We start from the raw sequence: 21,717 nt of genomic DNA, 5'->3' as shown, positions 1-21,717 counted from the left end.
ATCTCTGATTTGTTTTTGATTCTCCTGTTAGTATATTGATCCCAACAGGGATCAGTAGCGCTCTCTGTGTTTGCTGTCATCTCAGTATTACTGAATCTTCCTCCATCCCCAATAGCTAGAAATTGAGCTCTTCCTTCTTTTTCTCTTTAATTCTGGCTTGCTTTCTGCATGTCTCAATCCAGTTTCACTTTCCTATAAAATTTGCAGGTTGGCTTGAAACCATCCTGCAGGGTAAGAACTGGCAGTGGGAATGAAGCTGCCAAGGAGCTCGCTCTGCCTCCCAGAGAGGGGGACCCGTCAGCTTCGTCCCTTCCCTTTCACACCATGGTGAAAGGCTGATTTATGGCTTGCCATGTTAATCGGTAGTCCTTTTAATGTCTTTGCCATAATTTTGAGGTGCTGGTTCCCATGTCTGTAAAGATGGGAGCCAAAGGCTGAGGAAGAAGCAGGTTGGTGGCTGGTGTGTCACGGGCACAAGCTGAGCTGTGCAAGTGAAGTAGTTTTCTCAGGGGCTGTGGAAGGAACTTCAGGAACTTGGAGCCCTCTCAAACCTCACTGCTTGCTGTTCCAAGCACAACACCCACTTCTCAACCATGCTTTCTTTAACCAAAACGCAAAGCCAACCTCCCCAGGAGAAAACATTTCATTTTGAGTATTAGAGAAGGCAGGAGAGTACAAACTGTCTGTGACACAGGATAATTATATTGCCTTATGCACTACATGCCACTTTGCCTGCTTTTTTCCATCTGCTAAGTCTCCGACCACTGCTGGCGTTGCAGGAACCCAGGCCTCCTGGTTATTTCAGGTCACTAGCAGGTATTGGTCCATCCTCCTCAACCCAGCTCGGTTGATTTAAACCTGTGGTTAGAAGTTAAGTCCCGTTTGTCACTCAGTATTGAAGTGTTCTGACCAAGTGCAAGTGCCTGCATCGCTGACCAGCACCTGGGGGGAGAGGTCTCTCAGCTTGCATTCTCTCTATAGTGCTATTTTTTGGTGACCCTAATCCATTCCTTTGTGCTTATTTTTTTTCTACTGATTTTTTTTTGTCATCTTTATCAGGCATTTTTACAAATAGTTAGTTGCTTTTGTTCGTTGGCTAACAACCACACAATTACAAGCCCCATGTGGTTAGCTTATACTTTGTATGTTCTTAAATCTTGGTTTTGGATGTTTCCCAGTCTGCATGTCCTCATCTTCACTGTCTTCTGTAGACCTTCATTAGTGGGGGGTTTTGGTTTTTAAAGTATGAATTGACTACAAATGTGCCAGTACTTACTGACCTAGTTGTTTTGTTAGTCATATTCCCAAACTCCCCATTAAGTCCAGTGTGTGACTTCAGCTATTAGACTTCAGAGACTTAAAGCTTACGTAGCGTTGCCTTGGCTTACAGCTGATGCAGCATGTCTGGTGCAAAAACCTCCCTATTCTCCATTTAGAACAGAGTTGGTATTGTCCTGGTTTTGGCTGAGATAAAGCTAATTTTTCTAGTACCTGGTATAGTTTTGTGTTTTGGATTTAGTATGAGAATAATGTTGATAACACACTGATGTTTTCAGTTGTTGCTAGGTAGTTGTAGTGCCTACACTAAGTCAAGGACTTTTCAGCTTCTCACTGTGCCCTGCCAGGTGCAGAAGAAGCTGGGAGAGCACAGCCAGGACAGCTGACCCAGACTGGCCAAAGGGACATTCCCTGCCACAGAACGTCATGCTCAGCATAGAACTGGGGAAGCCAGCCGGGAGGTGGGATCGCTGCTTGGAAACAGACTGGGCATCAGGGGCTTTTTTGCAGGTAGTGAGCAATTGCATTTATGGATCACTTGTTTTGTATTTTTTTATCATTATCATTAATTCTCTTCCTTTATTATCCTATTAAATTGTCTTTATCTCAACCCATGAGGTGTGGGTAGTGGGGTTTTTTTTCCCATTCTCTTCCCCATCCCACTGGGAGGGGAGGGGTGAGTGAGTGGTTGCAAGGTGCTTAGTTACTGGCTGGGGTTAAACCATGACAAGTATGGATGAAACCCTGAATTTCCCATCTTCTGTTACATTGTAGGGTCTTCCTACCCTGCTTTGCTCTGGCCTCGCCCACCTAAATGAGATCTGAAGACCACCAAGAACCTTTGTTCAAGTTGTGATGCTCTTGCTCCCATTTGTGCTGACTGGTGTAAAGAAGATGCACTGCCCATGTGTCTTCAATTTTTAAACAAATGGCTTGTTCCGACTTTTCTGGAGAAGCAGCAGCCAGCTACTGTGCTCCTCCCTCTTGTTTGTTTTTAAAGTAGCACTGCTTTGCTCTTGAATCTATTTAATTGGTTTCCTGCTGGAAAGAAACTAAAGGGCTGTCTTTGCCAATTAACTAGGGCAAAATACTGTATTAGTAGACAATGTAGGTTAACCAAGGATTCCAGAAAATAAATGTAGGATACCTTTGATGATTAAACACTTGTTCTTTGGTGGGAGGGGGAGAGGGGGTGTCTTAAAATATGGAGATATTCCAGGGTTCAGTTCTTCCCTTTGAAAGTTTTCTTCCTGTCTATTTTAATATTGACAAACTATTTCATCCTAAAAGCATGTAGAGCTTTTAACTCCTAGCCAAGCACTTATTGTCCTTTGACCAAAAAAAAAAATCTAGAGAATTACTTCAGGCCTGTGTCACAGCTTACTCATGTAATAGACTATCTTTAGCAACATTAATGGCCATATTTTAAATGAAATTTCTATTACTGGCCTCGTAGATTGCTAGGTGCAATAAAGTCAACCAAGAGAGAGCAATCAGATTGAGTTTGTTACTAGGAATATCTAAAAACAAACCACAGAAGCTTATTTTAAGTAGTGGGTTGCAGTCCATGTTGTTTAGTTTAGAACCTCTGGAACAATTCCTTTCCAAACGTCTCTATTTTAAACTGGAATGTCAGACCACTGTGGCTGCTCTTTCATGGTCTCCTTAATATAAAACACTGTAGTGACCATCAAAGTAAATAGGAAAAAGTAACAATTACAGAACTTACCAAAAAAGATTCATTTCTTAGTACAGTGGATTCCCTTTAAATAGGAGGGTATGTCTCGAGAGCTTGAGTGGGTGGTGTGTGTGTGTGCCGTGTTACTTGGCTGGGACCATAATGAGCAGCCGCATCTGTGATCTTCCCAGAAGCTGAAAAGAGGGCAGGCTGCCGTGGTTTATGCCTTGTTTGGTTTGGGAAAGCACGAGTTGAACTTGGAAAGGTTCCTACTATCTAAAACGTTCAACATGTGGCCTCTAGAAAGTGTGGAATATCTTTAACTACCATTTTTTTAATTCGGCCTTCTTAATAATAACTTTTTCCAGTAAAATTTTGTTTTACTAAGGCTTTTCTGCTTTATTTTTTTAACATTGAAGTAACATTAAATGGTTGACGTGATTGCTTTTTGCTGCATACTACAGGAGTCAGAACTCCTCAGGCAAGTGCTGTTGCAAAGATACTTCCTGACACCCAAGCAGGTTTAGAGAAAATAGTTGTCCACTAAATTCAGCTACTCATCCATTTTATTTTTTTTTGAGGCACGGAATTTAGTACCAAGGGTATTAATATTAGTTGAATTGTTTTATAACTTTGCATTGATGTTAACTTATGAAACCCGTGGTCCACTGCAGCATGTACTATGCAAACATAGAAAGTAAAATCGCTTTCCCACAGAGGAGTTTGCAGTCTGCGGGTGGTGCTGACCCTAATCTGGGAATCTTACAATATGGAGCAAGACCTGATGTAGTGTTTAAGGTAGTTTGATTCCTATTAATAAATTAGCTGTGACAGTGCAGAGCAACCATCTGAGTATCTGTCCAGCTTCTAACAAGGATTTTTCAGATGTCCGAGGTGAGAGGCTTGACGTAGATGTTTTACATAGGGAGAAGAGAGCTATTAGCTGTTTCCTGGGTGTTGTGTTTGTGGGACTGATCACTTGCACTTGTGGAAGGGCCTCTTTTTATGAAGTGGCTTAAGGAATATATTGTGTATATCATTGCTTTAAATCTAAGTGCCACTGCTTCATTTTGTTTCCTTCTTCAGGAAGTAAAATGACTTAATTCTGGTAATGTTAACTTCCTTTAAAAACCATCAAGACTCACTGAAGAAAGCTCTTCATTTGCCTGTTTTGTTTTTCAAGCTCTTCTTTATAAACCCCCTAGAATGATGAGCACAAACTTAAGCTGCTCTAGAAATGCTGTCATCCTTGCCAGAATAAGCGTGTGCAAATTTTCCTCACTTTATGCTGCATGCTAGATCTCTCTGCTGGGAAACTGAAGAATAAGTACGTGTTTTCTGTCTGTGCGCCCAGCGTGCTCTCTGCTAGTGAGCAGGTCAGCACCGCCACCCGTAAGAAGCGTGCAGCCAGGGCTGTGTTTGTGTGCTTCCTGCCCACGCTCGCTCTCGAGCAGGTAGGAGTTACGGATCGAGCAGGATGCAGGTGGCTTGCACAGAGCCACAAGCCAAAACTGTTCCTAGGAACACACAGTGTGGGATATACCCAACACGCCAGAACTGAGTACCTGTTGCAATGTGTGTGCTAATTTGGGGAAGGGGTTAATATGGCCTAGGTGTGCGAAGAGGCAAGGCAAAATGTTAGCAGGCAATTGCTGGCTTGTGAGTAGGCTGTCCCTTTCGCTACGTATCAGATCTGCAGTAGAGTCGAGTACTCTGATCACATTGGGTGGATTTGTGTTGCTTAATTGTTACCTGAGGTATTCCCTCTTTGGCAGGATGAATTATGTGGGTATGAAGAAGGTGCAGGTGACTGACTTAAGTCCTTTCAGTTTTCTTTCTAACAAAGCAGTTACATGTAAAGCAACAGCTGTTTTATTTTTATTTTATTTTGTTATTCAAATCAAATATGCTGATAACACATTAGAAAGGCTTTATTTAACTTTTTTTTTGATAACTTATTCTATACTGAGTTAGTATTTTCCTTAATCATTTTCAACATCTGTTCTGTTTGGGTAACTCAAAAGCCAAGTCTCTTCTGTAATATAAAAGGTTAAAAAAGCAAAAAGTCCTGATCAGCTCCATACTGTCCTTACCAAATGAATTAATTGGCAGGGAAAGCCATTTACAAATGTAGAACTGCCAGTAGTTTGTTCTTGAGGTTTTGTTATAAATGAGCAAAGAAAAACTATAGTTCAAGCTCCAAAAGCACCTTAATTTACTACAATTAGTCAATGAGTAAGAGGAGAAAACTTAAGTGGAAACTAGAAGTAATAAACCAAGGCCTGATACCTATTGATTTTTAAGAGCTGTGCTCAAGTTTACAAAGCGATATGGGGAAAATCCCAATAGCATTCCTCTGCCTGTGTTCCCAAATCAAAGGTCTGTGACTTGACGGCACTTGTTATCTGGACGACCGTAGCGTGAGGAGCCCTGAAGGGAATGTTTCCACTGCGGTGGACCTGCGCTCTTTCCTTTCTTCCCCTTCTGCTTTGTGCTCTCTCTGCGTGCCCGCAGCGCTTCAGCCTTTGCTTTTGCTCTTTCAGCCTTTTCTGTTGCAGAGGCGTTCTGCATGGCGCCTGCCACGTGCAGAGGGCTGCTACCGTGCTGCTGCTTTCTGCAGCAAACAGGTACACGTCTCACGCTGCAAACGTCGTTAAATGTGGGGAGGGGGAAAAAAACAACACTGAAGCAGGGAGCATTACTACGCAATGGTAATATTGCTGTGAAGGATTGGAGCTGGGACTGGCGTTGAGGGTAATAACCTCTGAAAATACTGCAAATGCTGATTCTCGCCCTGCAGAGGGAGAGGAGAAGGAGGACACACGCTCAGGCAGCTAATGCACTGTTCATCCACCCACCAGCCTCTGTGATGTGGTAGGTACCGGCTGATGTGTCTGTCTGAGGCACGACTAAACTGTATGAGCTGCTCAGTTACGCAGTACGCTTGAGACAGAAGAGGTTATTAGTAGTTTCTTACAACCTGGGTGATGTTTTAATCGCTAGATCATCCTTTTCTTTGTGCAATCTTAGCAGTTCACACTGACGGGTGAACTTTCTCTTGATTGTGTTTGGTGAAGGTCTTCCCGGCCTGTGGTGGACCATCAATAAGGGAGGAAGCCTCTTGGCTTCCCTGGGCCTGACTGGACCATCAATAAGGAGGAAGAAACCAGACCAAATTAAACATCTGCTCTAATCAAAGTGGTATTACTTAATAAGAATCTCTAAGTTCTCTAGCCCATGTGAGTGACAGGTCTGTGCCCAGGCATGTGCTGGTTTGTCACACCAGTGTGGTGAATGAGTTTGTATACCATGACATCTAATTCACTCTCATGTACTTTTCTGTCCTCTGAAAACTAGACGGGCGTTTCTGGGCCATAGCTGATGCGCAGTGCGATATGGTATAATAGAAGCTGTTACTTCTGCAGAGCAGCCATCCAAGTTCTTTAGCTAGAGTTGCTGGTTTTAGACATAGTTTTGGAAAAGGGAAAAGTAATTTTCAAATTGGCTGTAATTACTGTACAAAACATTTCTATGAAGTCTTACTCCTACAAAGAGTCTTTCTCTTTTCTTGTACTTTGGCAATATTTTCTTCCGAGTCCTATGGCCTATATGTGCCTTATTGGTTCTTTTCTCTCTCAATATTGTTAGTGGAAAGTAACTCTTCAGAGCAAGGGAGAACTTCATGCTAATCTGAGGGGCAGATCTGGGGCGTGAGACTGGGAACTTGCTGTCCACACTGGGAGCCATGAAAAATGCTGTCTCTTACAAGTATCTGCCTGGAATTTGACGGTTATTATTGAGTCACAGGGATAAAGAAAGCTGTGGGTAAGTTAACCAGACCTCACCCTGCTCTGTTGTTTTCAGCTGCCAGCATATCTGCTTTGCAGTTCAAGCGTAGCACACGAAAGGGGGGTACTTGTGTATGTGCTGTCTTACAGCTAAGATGTGACCTGTTGTTAAAGCCTTAGCTCCACTGTTAATATACAAGTGACAGACATTAAGAGGGTTTCTGGTGGGTTTTTTTTTTCAATCCCACATACTTTATTGCTTCACCTGAGACTTGTGAAGCACAATGCAAGTACAGCACTGGGCAGTGCACTAATCGTGCATTTTGCCATAGTTGCAAGGAAAAAGACAATTTTTATTTCCTTTTGACTGGTGGAAATAAGAGAATTGCTCAGCTGGTCTCTCCAACTGTCGCAGAACTAGGGCTCTACACACCTTGCTCATATTTGCATTTTCTCAATAAATTTGTATAGCTTTAACTGTGGCTTCCAGCTTTAAGCTTCCAAGTCTTTTCTTTCCCCCCAACAAAGAAAAACCCTTGGTGTTATTTGGGCTGCGTGTAAACATAGCTTTTTTTTGAGAGAGTCAACTGTGGAGAAGGAAAAGCCTTGTGGTAGCTTAAAGTTTCAGACTACTCACTGATTTATTGCTATTGTGGAGACAGCTTGGAGTGAACTAATTCAGCAGTTCCTTGTAAGCAGAGAGGAGGGAAAGAATAGGAGGAAGCAAGGAAAGGGGTGGAGGGGGAAAGAGTTGGGAAAATGTAAGGGGTGGGAGGAAAGGCATAGCAAAGCAGTTGTTTTTGACTGGGTGGATAATGAGTTTCTGGAAAATAATAAAATAAGATGTTACCCTAGAGAGCAGGGGAATTGTCTATGCCCTTGTTATTACTGTGGCCTTCACAAGCTAGAACATAATTCAGTCATGAGTGACTTTCCAATGCCAGATAGGGTTCAGAGGTTGTTGCAGCTGTGAGTGGTGTGCTCAGGTTACAACTGACTTTGGTTAAGACCGGTCTCTTAGGTTGGCTTCATCTTACCTTTTTTTAAGATGTTGAAGTCTGTCAGATTCATCCTGGGCTCCTTTCATTGTGGGAGAGTTAGGACCAGCAAGAGGGCAAGGCATATGGGTGGAAATCAGCCTAAGGTTTATGGTACTTTAAATGCAGGTGGCTACTGGGTTACTTGTAGCCAGTAGTAGAGCTCTAGTCGGTATGACCAGCAGAACTGCCAAAATAGTCAGTCAGCACACCCTAGAGTAGGCACCAACAGCCCATGACTATAATGGGAGGTCATAGCTGGAAAACGTGAAACTACCTTCTTAGCCATGTTAATTTGGACTAGGACTTAACTACATTCTGAGCTGTCTGCCTTGGCTGATGACCACTAGCTGCGTAGCCCTTGGTGATTTTGAGCATGACTTCTGTTAACAAACGTGGTGGTTACAAGGTGCAGAATACTCTAAATCTGAAAACTTAATAACCATCAGCTTTCTTCCAGTAGAAGCAAAATCTGAAAACATTCAGCCAGAAAAATGAGTTTGACCATTTCTGATTTTGTCTTCTCATAACCAAAAAAGCCAAGTCAATAGGATGTTGATCTTTGACTCTCAAAGTCTCCTGGTTGTTGCTCTGTTGAAATGGTTATTCATATCGTAACTCCTTTCAAAAAAAAAAGATTACACTACTTTTTTGGTATTCAGCTGTCAGTGGAGAGGAGATTTGGTGTTTTCCCTGAACTGTTGTTCCTTTGGTCATGATGCCAATAGATTGTTTTAATCTGTGCTTGATCTCAGTTTCACTACAATTTCCATCATGTAGGCTTGGTTCTGATTTCTTGAAACTTGAGGAGAAGAGGAAAAATGGAGTGTAAAGTGTCATTCTTCACATGGAGAAAGTCTTTATTTCCTAGATTCTGTGTGTGCAGCTCATTTTCCTGTCTTTAGAACAATGAGACCTTAAATATTTCAACTGTTAATGATTTAACCCATGGTTTTCCACACTTTTGCATGAGCATAGTGGTTGCCATAATAATTCCTAGATGGTACCTTGGTCTTGGCCCTAGTATTCAAAGGCAGTGCATTAAGTGCATCAGAGTTCATTGCATTAAAGTTTATGGGAGTTTTTAATGAGGAATTGTATTAAAATTCATGGGAGTTTTTAATGAGCATCTAATGGGTTTGTGACTCTAAAGCAAGCGAATGAGATGGGCAGGATCATTCTTTCCAGACCAAAATGTGTTGCATGTGTGCCAGTTTCAGATCCAGGTGATACACCTGTGCTACAGTGGAATTTTCCTGCTCAGTCTGGAGGAGGATGCTTTTAAAATGCATATCACCTTGGCCTAGCTGTTTCAAATTATCTCTCTGGCTGCTGAGAGTGTCCTGAGGTGAGCTGAGGGTCTGGGGTGCCAGTGCTGGGAAATGGCAAGGACTACCCAGCTCTCGCCTGAGGTGCTCTGCTGCTCCACGACTCATACAACCTCTTGGATAGCAAACATCAATTAGACACATGAATTCTGAGCAATGTTCCTTAATATTACCACATCTCTGTCCTTTTGCTCATGTCATCTTTTGGGGATATTGAATGTTTGGGGCATAATACAGTAGAATTCCACTTCAGTTGTTGTTGTTGTACTCTGTACAACATAATACACTTCTGGGAACAGCTAGTAAGAAGATCTTTTTCCCTATTTTTCTCCTCATTTCCTCCCGTCTTTCCTGTGTTCTCTGTCTTATTTTTCACCTCTTTTCTTTTATTAAATTACAGGGGGTTTTTTTCTCCATACCTTTGAATCTTCTAGTTCTTTCCCTGCTGCCTGACTGCAATTTCTTTCACACAAAGTGATTTTTTTTTCTTTGAAATGTTTTCACCCCTGCCTATGGGATCTGAGTAACAGGCACACCCAGTTTATTTTGGCAGTGCTTCCAGAAATGACAGTGGCACTGGAGCAGGTGACAAACACGGGAAAATGCAAGGTCAGAGAAGTCTTTGGCTCTGTCACATTTTTCAGCAGCTCTATTTTTTTGGGGTGCATGAAAGGATCTTGTCCTCTGAGGTACTTCTGCATGGACAGAGGATGAGCTTGTGGCATGTCTATTTGTAGTATTCTTTAGAAGCTGAAGTTTTAAAAATCTGTTTGTTTTCTGTGTTTGTCTCCATAATATCTTTTTTTTCTCTACCCACCCATGCCTTTGATAGACAGTATCATCATATACATCCATAGATCTAGAAGCTGTCCATTACTTTTCTAATATTTGAAATCTTTCATGGTCTGTGCCCTAATCAAACCAAGTTGTATAAATTTTCATATTTTTTTTTGCCTTATGTGATACTCTAATTTCTCAGGATAAGAAACAAGAAAAATTGTTAGCCAGGAGTTTAGCAAAGAAAAAGTGTTTGGTTTTTTGTTTGGGTTTTGTTTTTTTTTAATTTCTCCTAACAGTGACTTGTCCTAGAAATGGTCCAGTAGATTTTTTATTTTTTTCACTCTTGATGCTACTTTGTTCAAGTACCTTTTTATTTGTGAGAAACCAGCTATTCGTACTGTTTTTCTTGGCATTGGAATGTTTGAATGTAATCTTTATACATGTATATATTTTCATATTATGTATACATATGCATATATATTAGATATATAAATATGTTTAAAATATAAGGCTTTTTTTATCAGTCAGGGAGATAAAGCAAAGAAATGTAGTGGCTATTCATGAGGTGGACCAAAGTCCCTGGAATAATTGTTTCACCTCAAGGAAGAGCCCGTTTCCCACGTGCTATATTGGCCAGTAAATTGAAGTTGCTGACAGTTCTCTAAGCCTCTACATGGTCTTTTATCTCTTCTGAGCTCAGGCCCTGGAATAACTTGAAGATAAGAACAGAGATGGTGAGCTTGGAGTTGATGGTTAGCCAGTGTAAGGACTTAAAGGCCAGGTCTGAGGAGTTCATTATAAACTCTGTGTTGACATGACTTTCTGCAGTATTCTGTACAAGCTGAAGTTTCTTACGTGTTGAAAAGAGTTGTGCCTGGAAACAGCAGCCTGTTATGCTGAAGACAAAACATGACTTTATTGGTTGGGGTTGTCTGGAATTCAAAAGACAACTGATAACTGCTGGACTTGTGCAGCTGATTGTGGATCAGATTTATGACTGAGCCTTAAGAGTTAGGTAGGCATTTGGCAGGATTTAAGAACCTAAGGCAGGCACCAGACTTCTGTAAGTTAGTCATCTCTAAACACCTAAATATCTATGTAAATCCAGTCTTCTGTCTGTTAGTTTGCCAGACATCTAGCAGAGAGAATTCTATTTTACTTCCTAAGCAGTTCTGTGAGGATGAAGACTCAGAGACAGACAGTTAATGCAGTGATAGATGCCAGTAACTATCTGGGATTGATAAGTGAGAGATACTAAGTCAGCCTGCCAGCTTTTATAACCATAGAATCTACATAGTGGGTGAATTTATTCATAATTGTTTTATCAAGGGACTTTAAAATGGCCTTATCAATCTATGGTACAGTTGCATAATAACTGGCAACACCAACAAAAAATAATTGCTAACTGGTCAATTATGTCATGCAGGCTTCTTTCATATTTCCCTAGCCATATAATCTTTCTGAGGGTCCTTGGAAGAGCCTAGGAACAGAGAAAAATGGCATCAAGTTCAAACTCTGACAGGGGTAACAAATAGGCCATGTTGCAGGACTGTTGCTGAACACCCTCAGCCATCGACCTTGATCATGTAAATTAATCCCTGCTGACTCAAGGGTTTTGGAGATAGCTATCGAATCGTGTACAGCAAGCTACAGCTGTGGCTACATAGGAAGGCTCAGAATTGTTTAGGTCAGAGTAAAAACGTTCACTTAATAGATGTGGCAGGCAGTGCCAGTTCCAGAGTGCAGTGTAGTAGCCTTTCTGCAGATGACTCTGCTTCAGAAATGTGCATTTTTTTCCACATAAGTAAAAAATCAGGAGAAATTTTTGTAGATTTGTATTTTTATGTTTATAAATATGAAATGTATACATATAATATATACACATAATATTATTAAATATATATAATATATAGTAAAATATATAAAATTGTTCTGTGACAGATGTGTTTGACTTCACGTAGGAAGAAGTGTAGCCTGGATTATGTATACACATATATACTTATTTATATGTATAAAACTAAAGCTGTACTATAGCAGATGTGTTTGATTTCATCTAGTAGCCTGGATTATTTTAACTAGAGTTATTTTGACAAAGAGGGACAACAGGAATGACAACCAGTTTTAAATCCTTTTAAAATCCATTCCTTTGACTTCTAAAAGAGCTGGTTTCCATCATGTCAGTAAATTCAGATTTAAGATAACTCCTTAAGGCAGATGACTTAAGTGTACCTGATTAGCTGTCTAGGAGGAGAGGGCAATGAAGCCCTGCATTTAGAAATTAAACCCATCCCTGATCTAAAGCTGAAATTTAGATTCTGTTGAAAGCTCTATTTTTGAGTCTTGCTTGGTGAAAAAGGCCCACCAATTAAAGCATGCTGTGTATGACTCTCTTATTCAGCTACATCTTTTAGTCACTTTTTCCTCACGTAGCTAGTCATGTGTCTGTGAAGTGTTGACAATGCAACTGCAGCTTGACTGTACAGTGCCATGAGATTCTTGACTACAGTGTAATAAGAAAAATCATACTGTTTTGATTTCTTGAATGACTTGCATGGAAGAAAGTTGCATTATTTCTTGATTTCAGACTTCTTCACAAAAGCTTTCACAGTATTTCTGTTTCACTGTTTTCTGCAACTTCTTGAAGCCTGGAAAGAAAGAATTGTTTTATTCTTGACTTACCAGAGATCAAGTCAGCCATTTGTTCTCACTTGAAAATGTAGTCTGTGTAGGTGGACCAAAAACTAAGGCATTACTGTTCAGAAATCCAGTTTGTATTCACTTAATTCATTAATTGTTGTTCAGAAATAATGAAAGATTCCTTTCCCCTTCATACCCATCTCCCAGAATGCGTAACAGTCACATTTTAAATATATTAACATGTTGTTACAGCAACAAGACTTCAGTCACTTCTGCCTCCTTATGCAGTGATTCCTTTTTGGTGTGGACGTGCACATGGTTGCAGAATTAAATAGTCATTAGTCTGGTTGCTGTTAATTTATGAAAAGACTGCTCTGAACAAACTATTACTAAAGCCATTTCCTATGTTTCCTACTCCCAGCTTGCTTTGGGATGCTGTCCTAGAAAATGATGTGCTGTATTACCATATCTCTTAAAAATTCAGTATTACCAGATATGGACCACAGTCTGCAAAAATATGTAAATGAGATTCACCTTGGCTGCAGTAGAGTTTGGAGTCTGAACTGTTGACCGATTTCTCATTTTCTTTGTCTCAAGTCTCTGGCTATATACACAGACTGGGCGATGAGATGCTGGAGACCAGCCATGCTGAAAGGGACTTGCGAGTCTTGGTCAACAGTAAGTTGAACATGAGTCAACAGCATGCCCAGGCTGCCAGGAAGGCCAACTGTATCCTGGGGCGCATCAAGCATGGCATTGCTAGCTGGTCTAGGGAAATGATTGTCCCACTCTACACCGCACTGGTGCGGCCTCACCTCGAGTACTGCATGCAGTTTTGGGCGCCACAGTACAAAAAGGACATAAAACTATTGGAGAGTGTCCAAAGGAGGGCAACAAAGATGGTGAAGAGTCTAGAGGGGAAGATGTACGAGGAGAGGCTGAAGTTCCTTGGTCTGTTCAGCCTAGAGAAGAGGAGACTGAGGGGAGACCTCATCACGGCCTACAGCTTCCTCACGAGGGGGAGCGAAGGGGCAGGCGTTGATCTCCTCCCTCTGGTGACCAGTGATAGAACCTGTGGGAACAGGATGAAGCTGCGACGGGGAGGTTTAGATTGGATATCAGGAAACGCTCTTCACTGAAAGGGTAGTCAGGCACTGAAACAGGCTCCCCAGGGAAGTGGTCACAGCACCGAGCTTGACTGAGTTCAAGAAGTGTCTGGACAACGCTCTCAGTCATATGCTCTGATTTGGCTGGTCCTGTATGGAGCCAGGAGTTGGACTCGATGATCCTTATGGGTCCCTTCCAACTCAGGACATTCTATGATTCTAAGTCTGATTTGGCACACTTGTTATCAGGGCCCATGAAATATTGATGTTTGTACTGAACTTGGTAATCAACAGTAAATCTCTAATGAACTAAATGTTTATTGGGGTAAGATATGTTCAGTAAGTGCATTGGACTGTAGTTCCGTACCTTCACTAGCTGCTCCTAGCAGATAGTCAAATCATGAGGCAAAACTTTCTACTGCCTGGTGCTGTAACTGTGGCCTTCAGCACAGGGACACGCCAGTGCCTATTTCTCAATATGTTGTTTCTCTAGAGCTCTTTTTAGTTGCCTTCTCTTTCTTCTTGCTGTTACTTTATCTTCTCCTGGAAGCATTGCACATCACTAGAAAGCATGAGAATACAATCTGAAGCCATAAGACCACAGCTATGGAACAGTAGGAGTGTGAATCTGATTTTGACAAAAGGTAGTTTTTTCTCTGTTGTTCTCCTGAGAATTTCTTTTGTGTTTTTGGTTTTGTGTGTGGTTGTTTTTCTAAAAGGTTTCTTAAGTGTCATTATGTAAACACAAAAGCTTATTATTTAGTTGCAGCAGTGTGCCAGATGATCATGAAGCAAGACCTAGTCTGTGCTTTGGAAAGCTTCATTCCCTGTGTTCCTTACAGGGATACCCAGCAGAGATGTTACATTGGGATTGTGGTAGCTTTCGATACGCATTTTCCAAGGCTAGGTGGCAAATTTCCTGATCCTTCCTTTAATGCCATCAGTGACAACAGGTATTACACACACGCCCTCATAATGAATGTAAAATTTCATTATTAAAAGAAGGTTCTTGGCAAGGAGAGGTGAGCAGGAATGGCTCTGCTATCATTTGAGGCTGCGTTCAGGGTGTCCTTTGTTATCACCACAACTGAGTTCAAGTCCTGGATTACATGCCAACTGTATTGGACAACCAATTTCTGCTGGCCTGCTGAATGCCAGCTTGATAGAAGTTTCACTTGGATTCATGTTTGCTTTGCAGGAGAAGACAAAGAGGAGAAATATTTCCCAGTGAGGTGTTACTGCAGTATAGTTGTGCTGCAAAAGAGGAATTACCACAGTGATACCACTAAGCCTTTGTTGAAAGGCCTAGGGAACAAGTGTAGGCCTTGGACCTGAAAGGTTAATATTTTCCCCTTTATCATCGCTTAGTGACTCACATTGAATATACAAATTTCTTTTTTGCCTGGATTGAATTGTATCAGTACATTTGGCAAGCTTTTAGTGTGAATTGTCAGATTTTACATCTTCTCCATAAAACTTGCTAGGATTTTGGTCTGCCTGGTGTATACAAGTGCATCCTTAATTTATCCTTCTTCATTGTTCATCTGCTAGTTTCATATCCTTGCTGCCATAAGGAACAGATGTGCAATAAACTAGGCAGGACAAGCAAAGGATGCTCAGACTAATAGCAAACAGAGTTAGTTCAGGTGTGTTTGATTGTTGCTTCTCAAATACTTCATGAGTCTATCTGCAAATGTCAGATAAACCAGAGTTTGGAAGAAGAAGATTGTTTTCACTGATATTTTGTGTTAAATGAAAAAGTAGTGGCAACTGACAGTAAAGGGGCAGTCTAATAGCCTTAAAAATCTTGGGGTTTCATTCATATCACCATGTCAGACTTCCATGTTAGTGTCAGAAAAGAGTGCCCAGCACGAGTCCTATTTTGTGACATGGAGTCGTTACTCATGTACCGTTCTGTGGGACTATTTCTTCTGTTTCCTTTGAAACAGGGTGGAGGTTGTGGGGGGGGGGCTTTTGGAGGAAGTGATCCAGAGCATCCCTGGAAATGGGGCTGTTAAATCTTTCTTCTCTTCCCCTCCCCTCCCTGATGGCTGCACTAGAAATGAGTGTGACTAGGCTCTGCCCTTTTCATGTCCTTTATGTCCCTTATAAAGGGCATCTTCTAATGAGTTAGGCTGAACAGAGGGCTAATGTAAAACCTTCACTTTGTTTCAGAGAATTTAGAGACTTTGGTGCAGTCACATCCACAATTAATTCAGTATCAAAGACTCAGACTTCACAAATGCTTCTTTGACCTCTCCATGTGATTTCTTTGGGGGCAAAAAGCATATATTGCTTGAACATCTGCCTAAACCTAGTCTAATAAGCATTAACGTAATTTTTTGCAGTTCTGGAGGTCTTGGGAAGTTGACAGATAATATGACTTAGATACAAACAGTTCCTGCAAGTGCCAGTGGGGTCGGGGCCAGGGCAGGGGGCCGAGGACCCAAACCCAAACAAGCCTGTAATCATGGTTGGAGTAGCATAACTGCCAGTGTGGGGATGGTAAGAAACCAGCTAATTTTGGGAAGGAGGGAGGTGAGATAATGTGGACCTCCTAGCAGCCTTGGGACGTGAATTTCCCACACTTGGAAAGTCAATGTCACAGTGACAAAAAATACTAGTAAATACAGTATGAAGATTGGTTTACTACATAAGTTACCTTAGATGTTTGAGGGAGTGTGTGGTTTTTTGTTTTTGTTGGGTGTTTTTTTTTCCCACATGTGTAACTTTGTAAATTAGCTTTCCTCTTTGTGGGAACACATTTGTTATGTGTGAGATTATTTTCTTTCTGGTTAGTCATTTGACAATTCTCCATCTGGGCCCTGAAGCCCAGGATAAAGATACTCTGTGTGATCCTATCGTATTGCTGTCTTGAGGGTGATATATAGGTATTAGAGCCTCTTCTTGTAGCTCAATTTTTATGTTCTTATTTGGCCCAGTTCGTTGTTGTTGCAACAAATTTGTGCTCTTGGCATATAGGAGGGGTTGGTAGAAAAATGCAGGCTAAGAAACTCTGAAGATAATCAGAATATTCACCGTTCTTTCTAAAATTAACTTCGATCGATCGATCTGGCATGCCCTTGGGAACAAAAATGTCTGGCTCTGAGTTGCAATATCATCAGGCTGGAAAAGGGTCATATTAGATGTTTGGCTCATGAAAGATCTTGAGTCTCGCCTGGGTAGCTGGAGTTGGGGTTAAGGAATGTATTAAGTGATGAGTAATCAATGTTGGTGAAAGAAAGCTTGTAACTAGTGGTGGAAGTGGCAGGAATTGGGAATGTGACTTTTGCATTTATAATGTGGGACAAAAGTCGGTGACCTAAGGATATTTCCTGCTTGTTCTCATATTTTGTCAGTGTATTACGTGATCGTTTTGGGTTTTTTTCTTCTGCTTGCTATATACATGTTCTATCAGGCAGGGGATGTATAGCCTACTGCAAGTGCTGATGCTGTCAAATTAGCCATTGCTGTTTGTATTATTTTTTCCAAATAGCTAACAAGCAGCAGCTGACAATGATGTATTTAGTGGCAGAGATGTACCAAGTATCAGTATAAAGAAGTGATGGAGTATCTTTATTTTTGTGCTGTTTTTCAGACTGCTCTGCAATGACTACAGCAAGATATAGGCCTACCTGGGACTTGGTACTCGACCCATTAGTGTCCTGCAAGCTCTGCCTCGGTGAATATCCCGTGGAGCAGATGACAACAATAGCACAATGCCAATGCATCTTCTGTACCCTGGTGAGTTTGCTTTTTTTAATTATTATTAAGCATAAAAACCTGCACAATTTTAACTGCAGAAATCATGTGTGTTTCTGCTGAGTGGGTTTCACTCCGAAGCATTGATGCTGCGGTGGAAATAAGTGCACAGCAACAGTGTTTAACACAAATGCTAGCAAGCAAACTCTTCTGTTTTCCTGTTTATAAAAAAATAGGTTTTACTCAGTGCTTCAGTATACTGCTGTATACAGTCAGTCACCTCCTTAGCAAGGTTATTCACCTTTTCACTTTTATCTGTCAGTGGCTTGGATTTTGGGAATTTTTTTTGTTGATTGTTCTTTTGTTTATTTTTTTTAACTTTACCCCCAAGCCTTTCTGGAACAGTGCCATGCACACATTTGTAACTAGAAAAATATTTAATATATTATAGATTCTAGTGTCACTGTATCATAATTACAATCCTGTAACAGTTTTTTACTGCCCTATTGCACAAATGCATTCCTGGTATAACAAGAATCTTGTCAGTTAAGTAAACACACTGTTTGGTGAATGTAAGTATAGCATGTAGCAAAGATCATCATAACAGTAAATAGGTATCGCTAGTTTATGAACAGAGAAATAAAAGTAGTAGTAGTGTAATTTTCCATTCCTAATGATGATTTGGAATGACAATGTTAGATCCTTTAATTTTGCAATGGGTGCAAGTACACCAAAAACCTTGTGACGATGGTTCAGCAGTGGAAAAGTTACAGTAAGGTCAGTAAGAATATAATTTCTGGGATACATGATGTTCAAAGACTTTAACACCATGTCATGAACTCCTGAGAAATTATAGGTTCAGACATAGAATTCGGTGATTTTTTTTTTTTAATTTGAAAGTCCTTTTCAACAAAGATTTTTTGGTGGTTTTTTAATGTTAAGAACAAAGATATTTTTTTAAGTAGTCTTTTCTATCTTTTTCTTCATGGAAATTTTACCATTTTTTAAATAATAGAATTTTTTCTGATGGTTATTGAGAGGCTATAGGGGGTTGGCACAGTGCAAACAGCTCCTCTTTGTTGGTTACTGAAAACAGCAAAAAAGAAGCAATGCAAACAACTCAGTTTCTAAGACATGCAATATTCTGAAACCTCCAAGTTATCGCAACCAACCTGAACATTGATATTCTGTGGGAAAAGAGAAAGTGAGCACACAGGCAGGTAAACGGATACAGTCTGCAAACACTGTGCCTTTCAAATTAAAAAATAAGTATTGCTTCCTTGCACACTTTGAAAAGAGTGTTTGCTCAAGCATGCAAAAGTATATAAAATAATAGGCTTCATGAAAACTGTTCTCTACTGCACAATGGATAGTTCTAGTATTTACAGCTGAGTTTTCTGTGTCTCTCCCTGTTGCTTGGATGTGGAGAATATTTTAATTCCATTTTTTTCAGTTACATGTAAGTGGCTGCAGAAAGGCTGGGTTGTCAGATATGTCTCTTCCTCTCCATCTTGTTCCTTCTAACGTTTGCTCCCATCATTGATCTTCCATTGCTTCTTGGTAGAATACGGTTACTGACTCTTACTGCTGTTCCAAAAGATATAACCTGTTACAGATATTAAAGATATAACCTTTGCCGATAACCTGCTCTGAGGACCTGGCATAAGTAAATTACTGTGGTGACACTGGATTCTTATGTCAAATCCTATTCAGCTGGAATCATCGGTCCATTTTTACCACTTGTATTTGATTGTCTTGAACAGTTCATGCAGCTTTGTCCTGTTTAAGCAAACCAACGTACCTTGTCTGCTTCTTGTCTGCCATTTGTATGAGCTTCACTATGGTGACATTTGAATGCTCTGAAAAAATTATTTACCCTAAAGTTTTCCTGTGAAATACTAGGAAAATAATATTACCCTTGCTTTACTTGGTGGGGGGGGGGGAAGAAAGAAGAATCAATCCCAGTAGTTGCAAGGGGCAGTAGCTATCAATCTGTGTCAACCCAAGAATTCATCATGACTGAAACCCAGGGCCTCCATCTCTACCTTGTGGACAGCCTGAAGGTTGTTAAATTGCCTAAGAAAATATTCCTGTAATGAGTCAGGCAAGACAGTTCAGCCCATTGGCAATGGTTAAGGAAAAGTGTGACAGCTATGCACAGATTCCTCCACTGGTCTTCCTCCTGTGAACAGTCATAGAATGGTTTGGGTTGGAAGGGACCTCAAAGATCATCTAGTTCCAACCCCCCTGCCATGGGCAGGGACACCCTCCACTAGACCACGTTGCCCAAAGCCCCATCTAACCTGGTCTTGAACACTTCCAGGGATGGGGCGTCCACAGCTTCTCTGGGTAACCTGTTCCAGTGCCTCACCACCCTCACAGGGAAGAATTTCTTCCTAACATCTAATCTAAATCTGCCCTCCTTCAGTTTAAAGCCATTGCCCCTTTGTCCTATCACTACATCCCCTTGTAAACAGCCCTTCTCCAGCTTTCCTGTAGGCCCCCTTCAAGTACTGGAAGGCTGCAATTAGATCTCCCTGGAGCCTTCTCTTCTCCAGGCTGAACAACCCCAACTCTCTCAGCCTTTCTTCAGAGGAGAGGTGCTCCAGCCCTCTGATCATCTTGGTGGCCCTCCTCTGGACTCGCTCCAACACCAACAATCCTCCATTGCAGTCCTCAATATGAACTGCATTTTGTGAATGGCCAAATTAAAGTTATTGAAAGCCAACAGGAAAAAAATATCCTTTTGGCTCAAGACTTTGGATGGAGTCTACATACTATAGATTCAGTACGCGATACTAGGATAAGTGGAAATACACTTGGAGAACTAGTTGACCATTTTTGGTGGACCAATATATAATTTTGTTCTGGCTTCTTGCTTTTACGTAAATGATCTGAAGTAACTGATGGCCTCTGCAGTGATATGAGCAAAAAAGAAAAAAGTTATCTATTACAAGTGTGAAAACCATTTTTGCTGCAGCTTTTGCTCCTAGGTCTAGCCCTTCTGTCTAAATCCCAGCAAGTGGAGACAGTGTGAGTATGTATCAGAAAGAGATCTTTCAAGTGCAGTGCTACTGGTATGCAGAATTTAGATCAACGTGCAGACTTCTCAATCCTACAATATTTCTGTCTGGAAGTCTTCGTTCCTTTATAAGCATAGAAGTGCCGTGGTAAAGATCCCATGAAGGATTGTCTCTTCCTGACACTTATACAATAACACAGCATTACTATTCAGAAAGATAGAATGGGGACACTGTTTCCTTTTGCTCTCTGGCAGAGCTCTGCATCGATTGAATAGAGCAGACTGCCACTCCTCTGCTGATAAGGCATAGATGCTACAATTTCCCATCGTATTATTTTGCCAGTTGTGGCTATTAGTACAATACTCCATTATGGTTTTTATCATTATGATCATTAATGTGCACACAATACTATGAGCGCTCTCAGGTTTTGTATATCTCATCCATTAGGAATGTATCCATTGTTGGATTGCTCAAGGTACCAGAGGAACAAAAGTCTAGAGAGTAGAAAGGAAAACAAGCTATCTGCTGCTGGCTTTTTGTTTGGATATTTTTCTGAGTATTGTCAAGGGGCAAGATAATATTTTTCCTTCTGGAATCGTGTCAGCAACAGGACCAATCTTAAGTGTGCTTTTCAAATTTTGGACTAAAATGCTTAAATGTTTTGCTTTTTATTAAATCATTTTTTCCTAATTAAGTAGCACACAGTAGATCGCTAATAGCCATAAATTTCAAGATAGTCACTTAGCAGTTGCTTGCCCCAGGAGAAGTAATTGGTTTTGCATGATTTCTTCAGAAAATTTTCCTTATGACACTTACCTCCTTATGGAAGGCAAAGCAGAATGAAGCAAACAGAGCATTACTTTTTTCTTTCTGTTGAACTTTGTTTTGTATTAGTTACTGTGCAAAAATTTTTAGTTATTCCTTAGCTTTTGGGGTTTTTTTGGGGGTGAGGGGAGATGAGGGAGCAACTTTAGTCCCATTCCTGCCTGGAATTCTGATCATTTTATAATCTATGATGAAATTCTCACGTGTCTTAAAGGACAAGATGTGTTACCAATTGTATAGGTACTAAAGTTACAACAGGTTTTGTTCCAGTTGATATTCATGCATGAAAGTCCATCAGTTGCTGAAATGTGTTGAGATTCAGGACTACATGTATATGTGTGTACATATATAATTTTTATATGTATAAACATACAAGTAGAAGTGCCAAATAATGTGTTGCAAATACAGTAATGCCACTTACTCTTACTCAAGACAGGCTAAGGTCCTCTTAGCTTCACATTAGATTGTTCAGTTCCCTTCAAGATTTTATGCAGTGCTGACCATTCTGGTACTTGATGATTTGAGGTTATCTTTC

The 21,717-nt window shown here is 40.7% G+C and overlaps 1 protein-coding gene across 3 annotated transcripts in view; it reads left to right on the top strand.

Annotated features, from left to right (window-relative positions):
* Nucleotides 1-21,717, top strand: part of RNF144A (ring finger protein 144A) — a 66,646-nt gene that overhangs the window by 21,760 nt on the left and 23,169 nt on the right. For all 3 annotated transcript variants that reach the window (XM_075747219.1, XM_075747217.1, XM_075747218.1), the window contains one exon: nt 17,231-17,376. In XM_075747219.1, the coding sequence (XP_075603334.1) occupies nt 17,242-17,376 (135 nt within the window). In that variant the 5' untranslated portion in view covers nt 17,231-17,241. The remainder of the gene's footprint in view (nt 1-17,230; nt 17,377-21,717) is intronic.

Source organism: Balearica regulorum, chromosome 3 (genome assembly GCF_011004875.1).
Source record: "Balearica regulorum gibbericeps isolate bBalReg1 chromosome 3, bBalReg1.pri, whole genome shotgun sequence".
Taxonomy (NCBI): Eukaryota; Metazoa; Chordata; class Aves; order Gruiformes; family Gruidae; genus Balearica; species Balearica regulorum.
The sequence above is the reverse complement of the archived record's forward strand: the minus strand, read 5'-3'. Positions and strand labels throughout refer to the sequence as shown.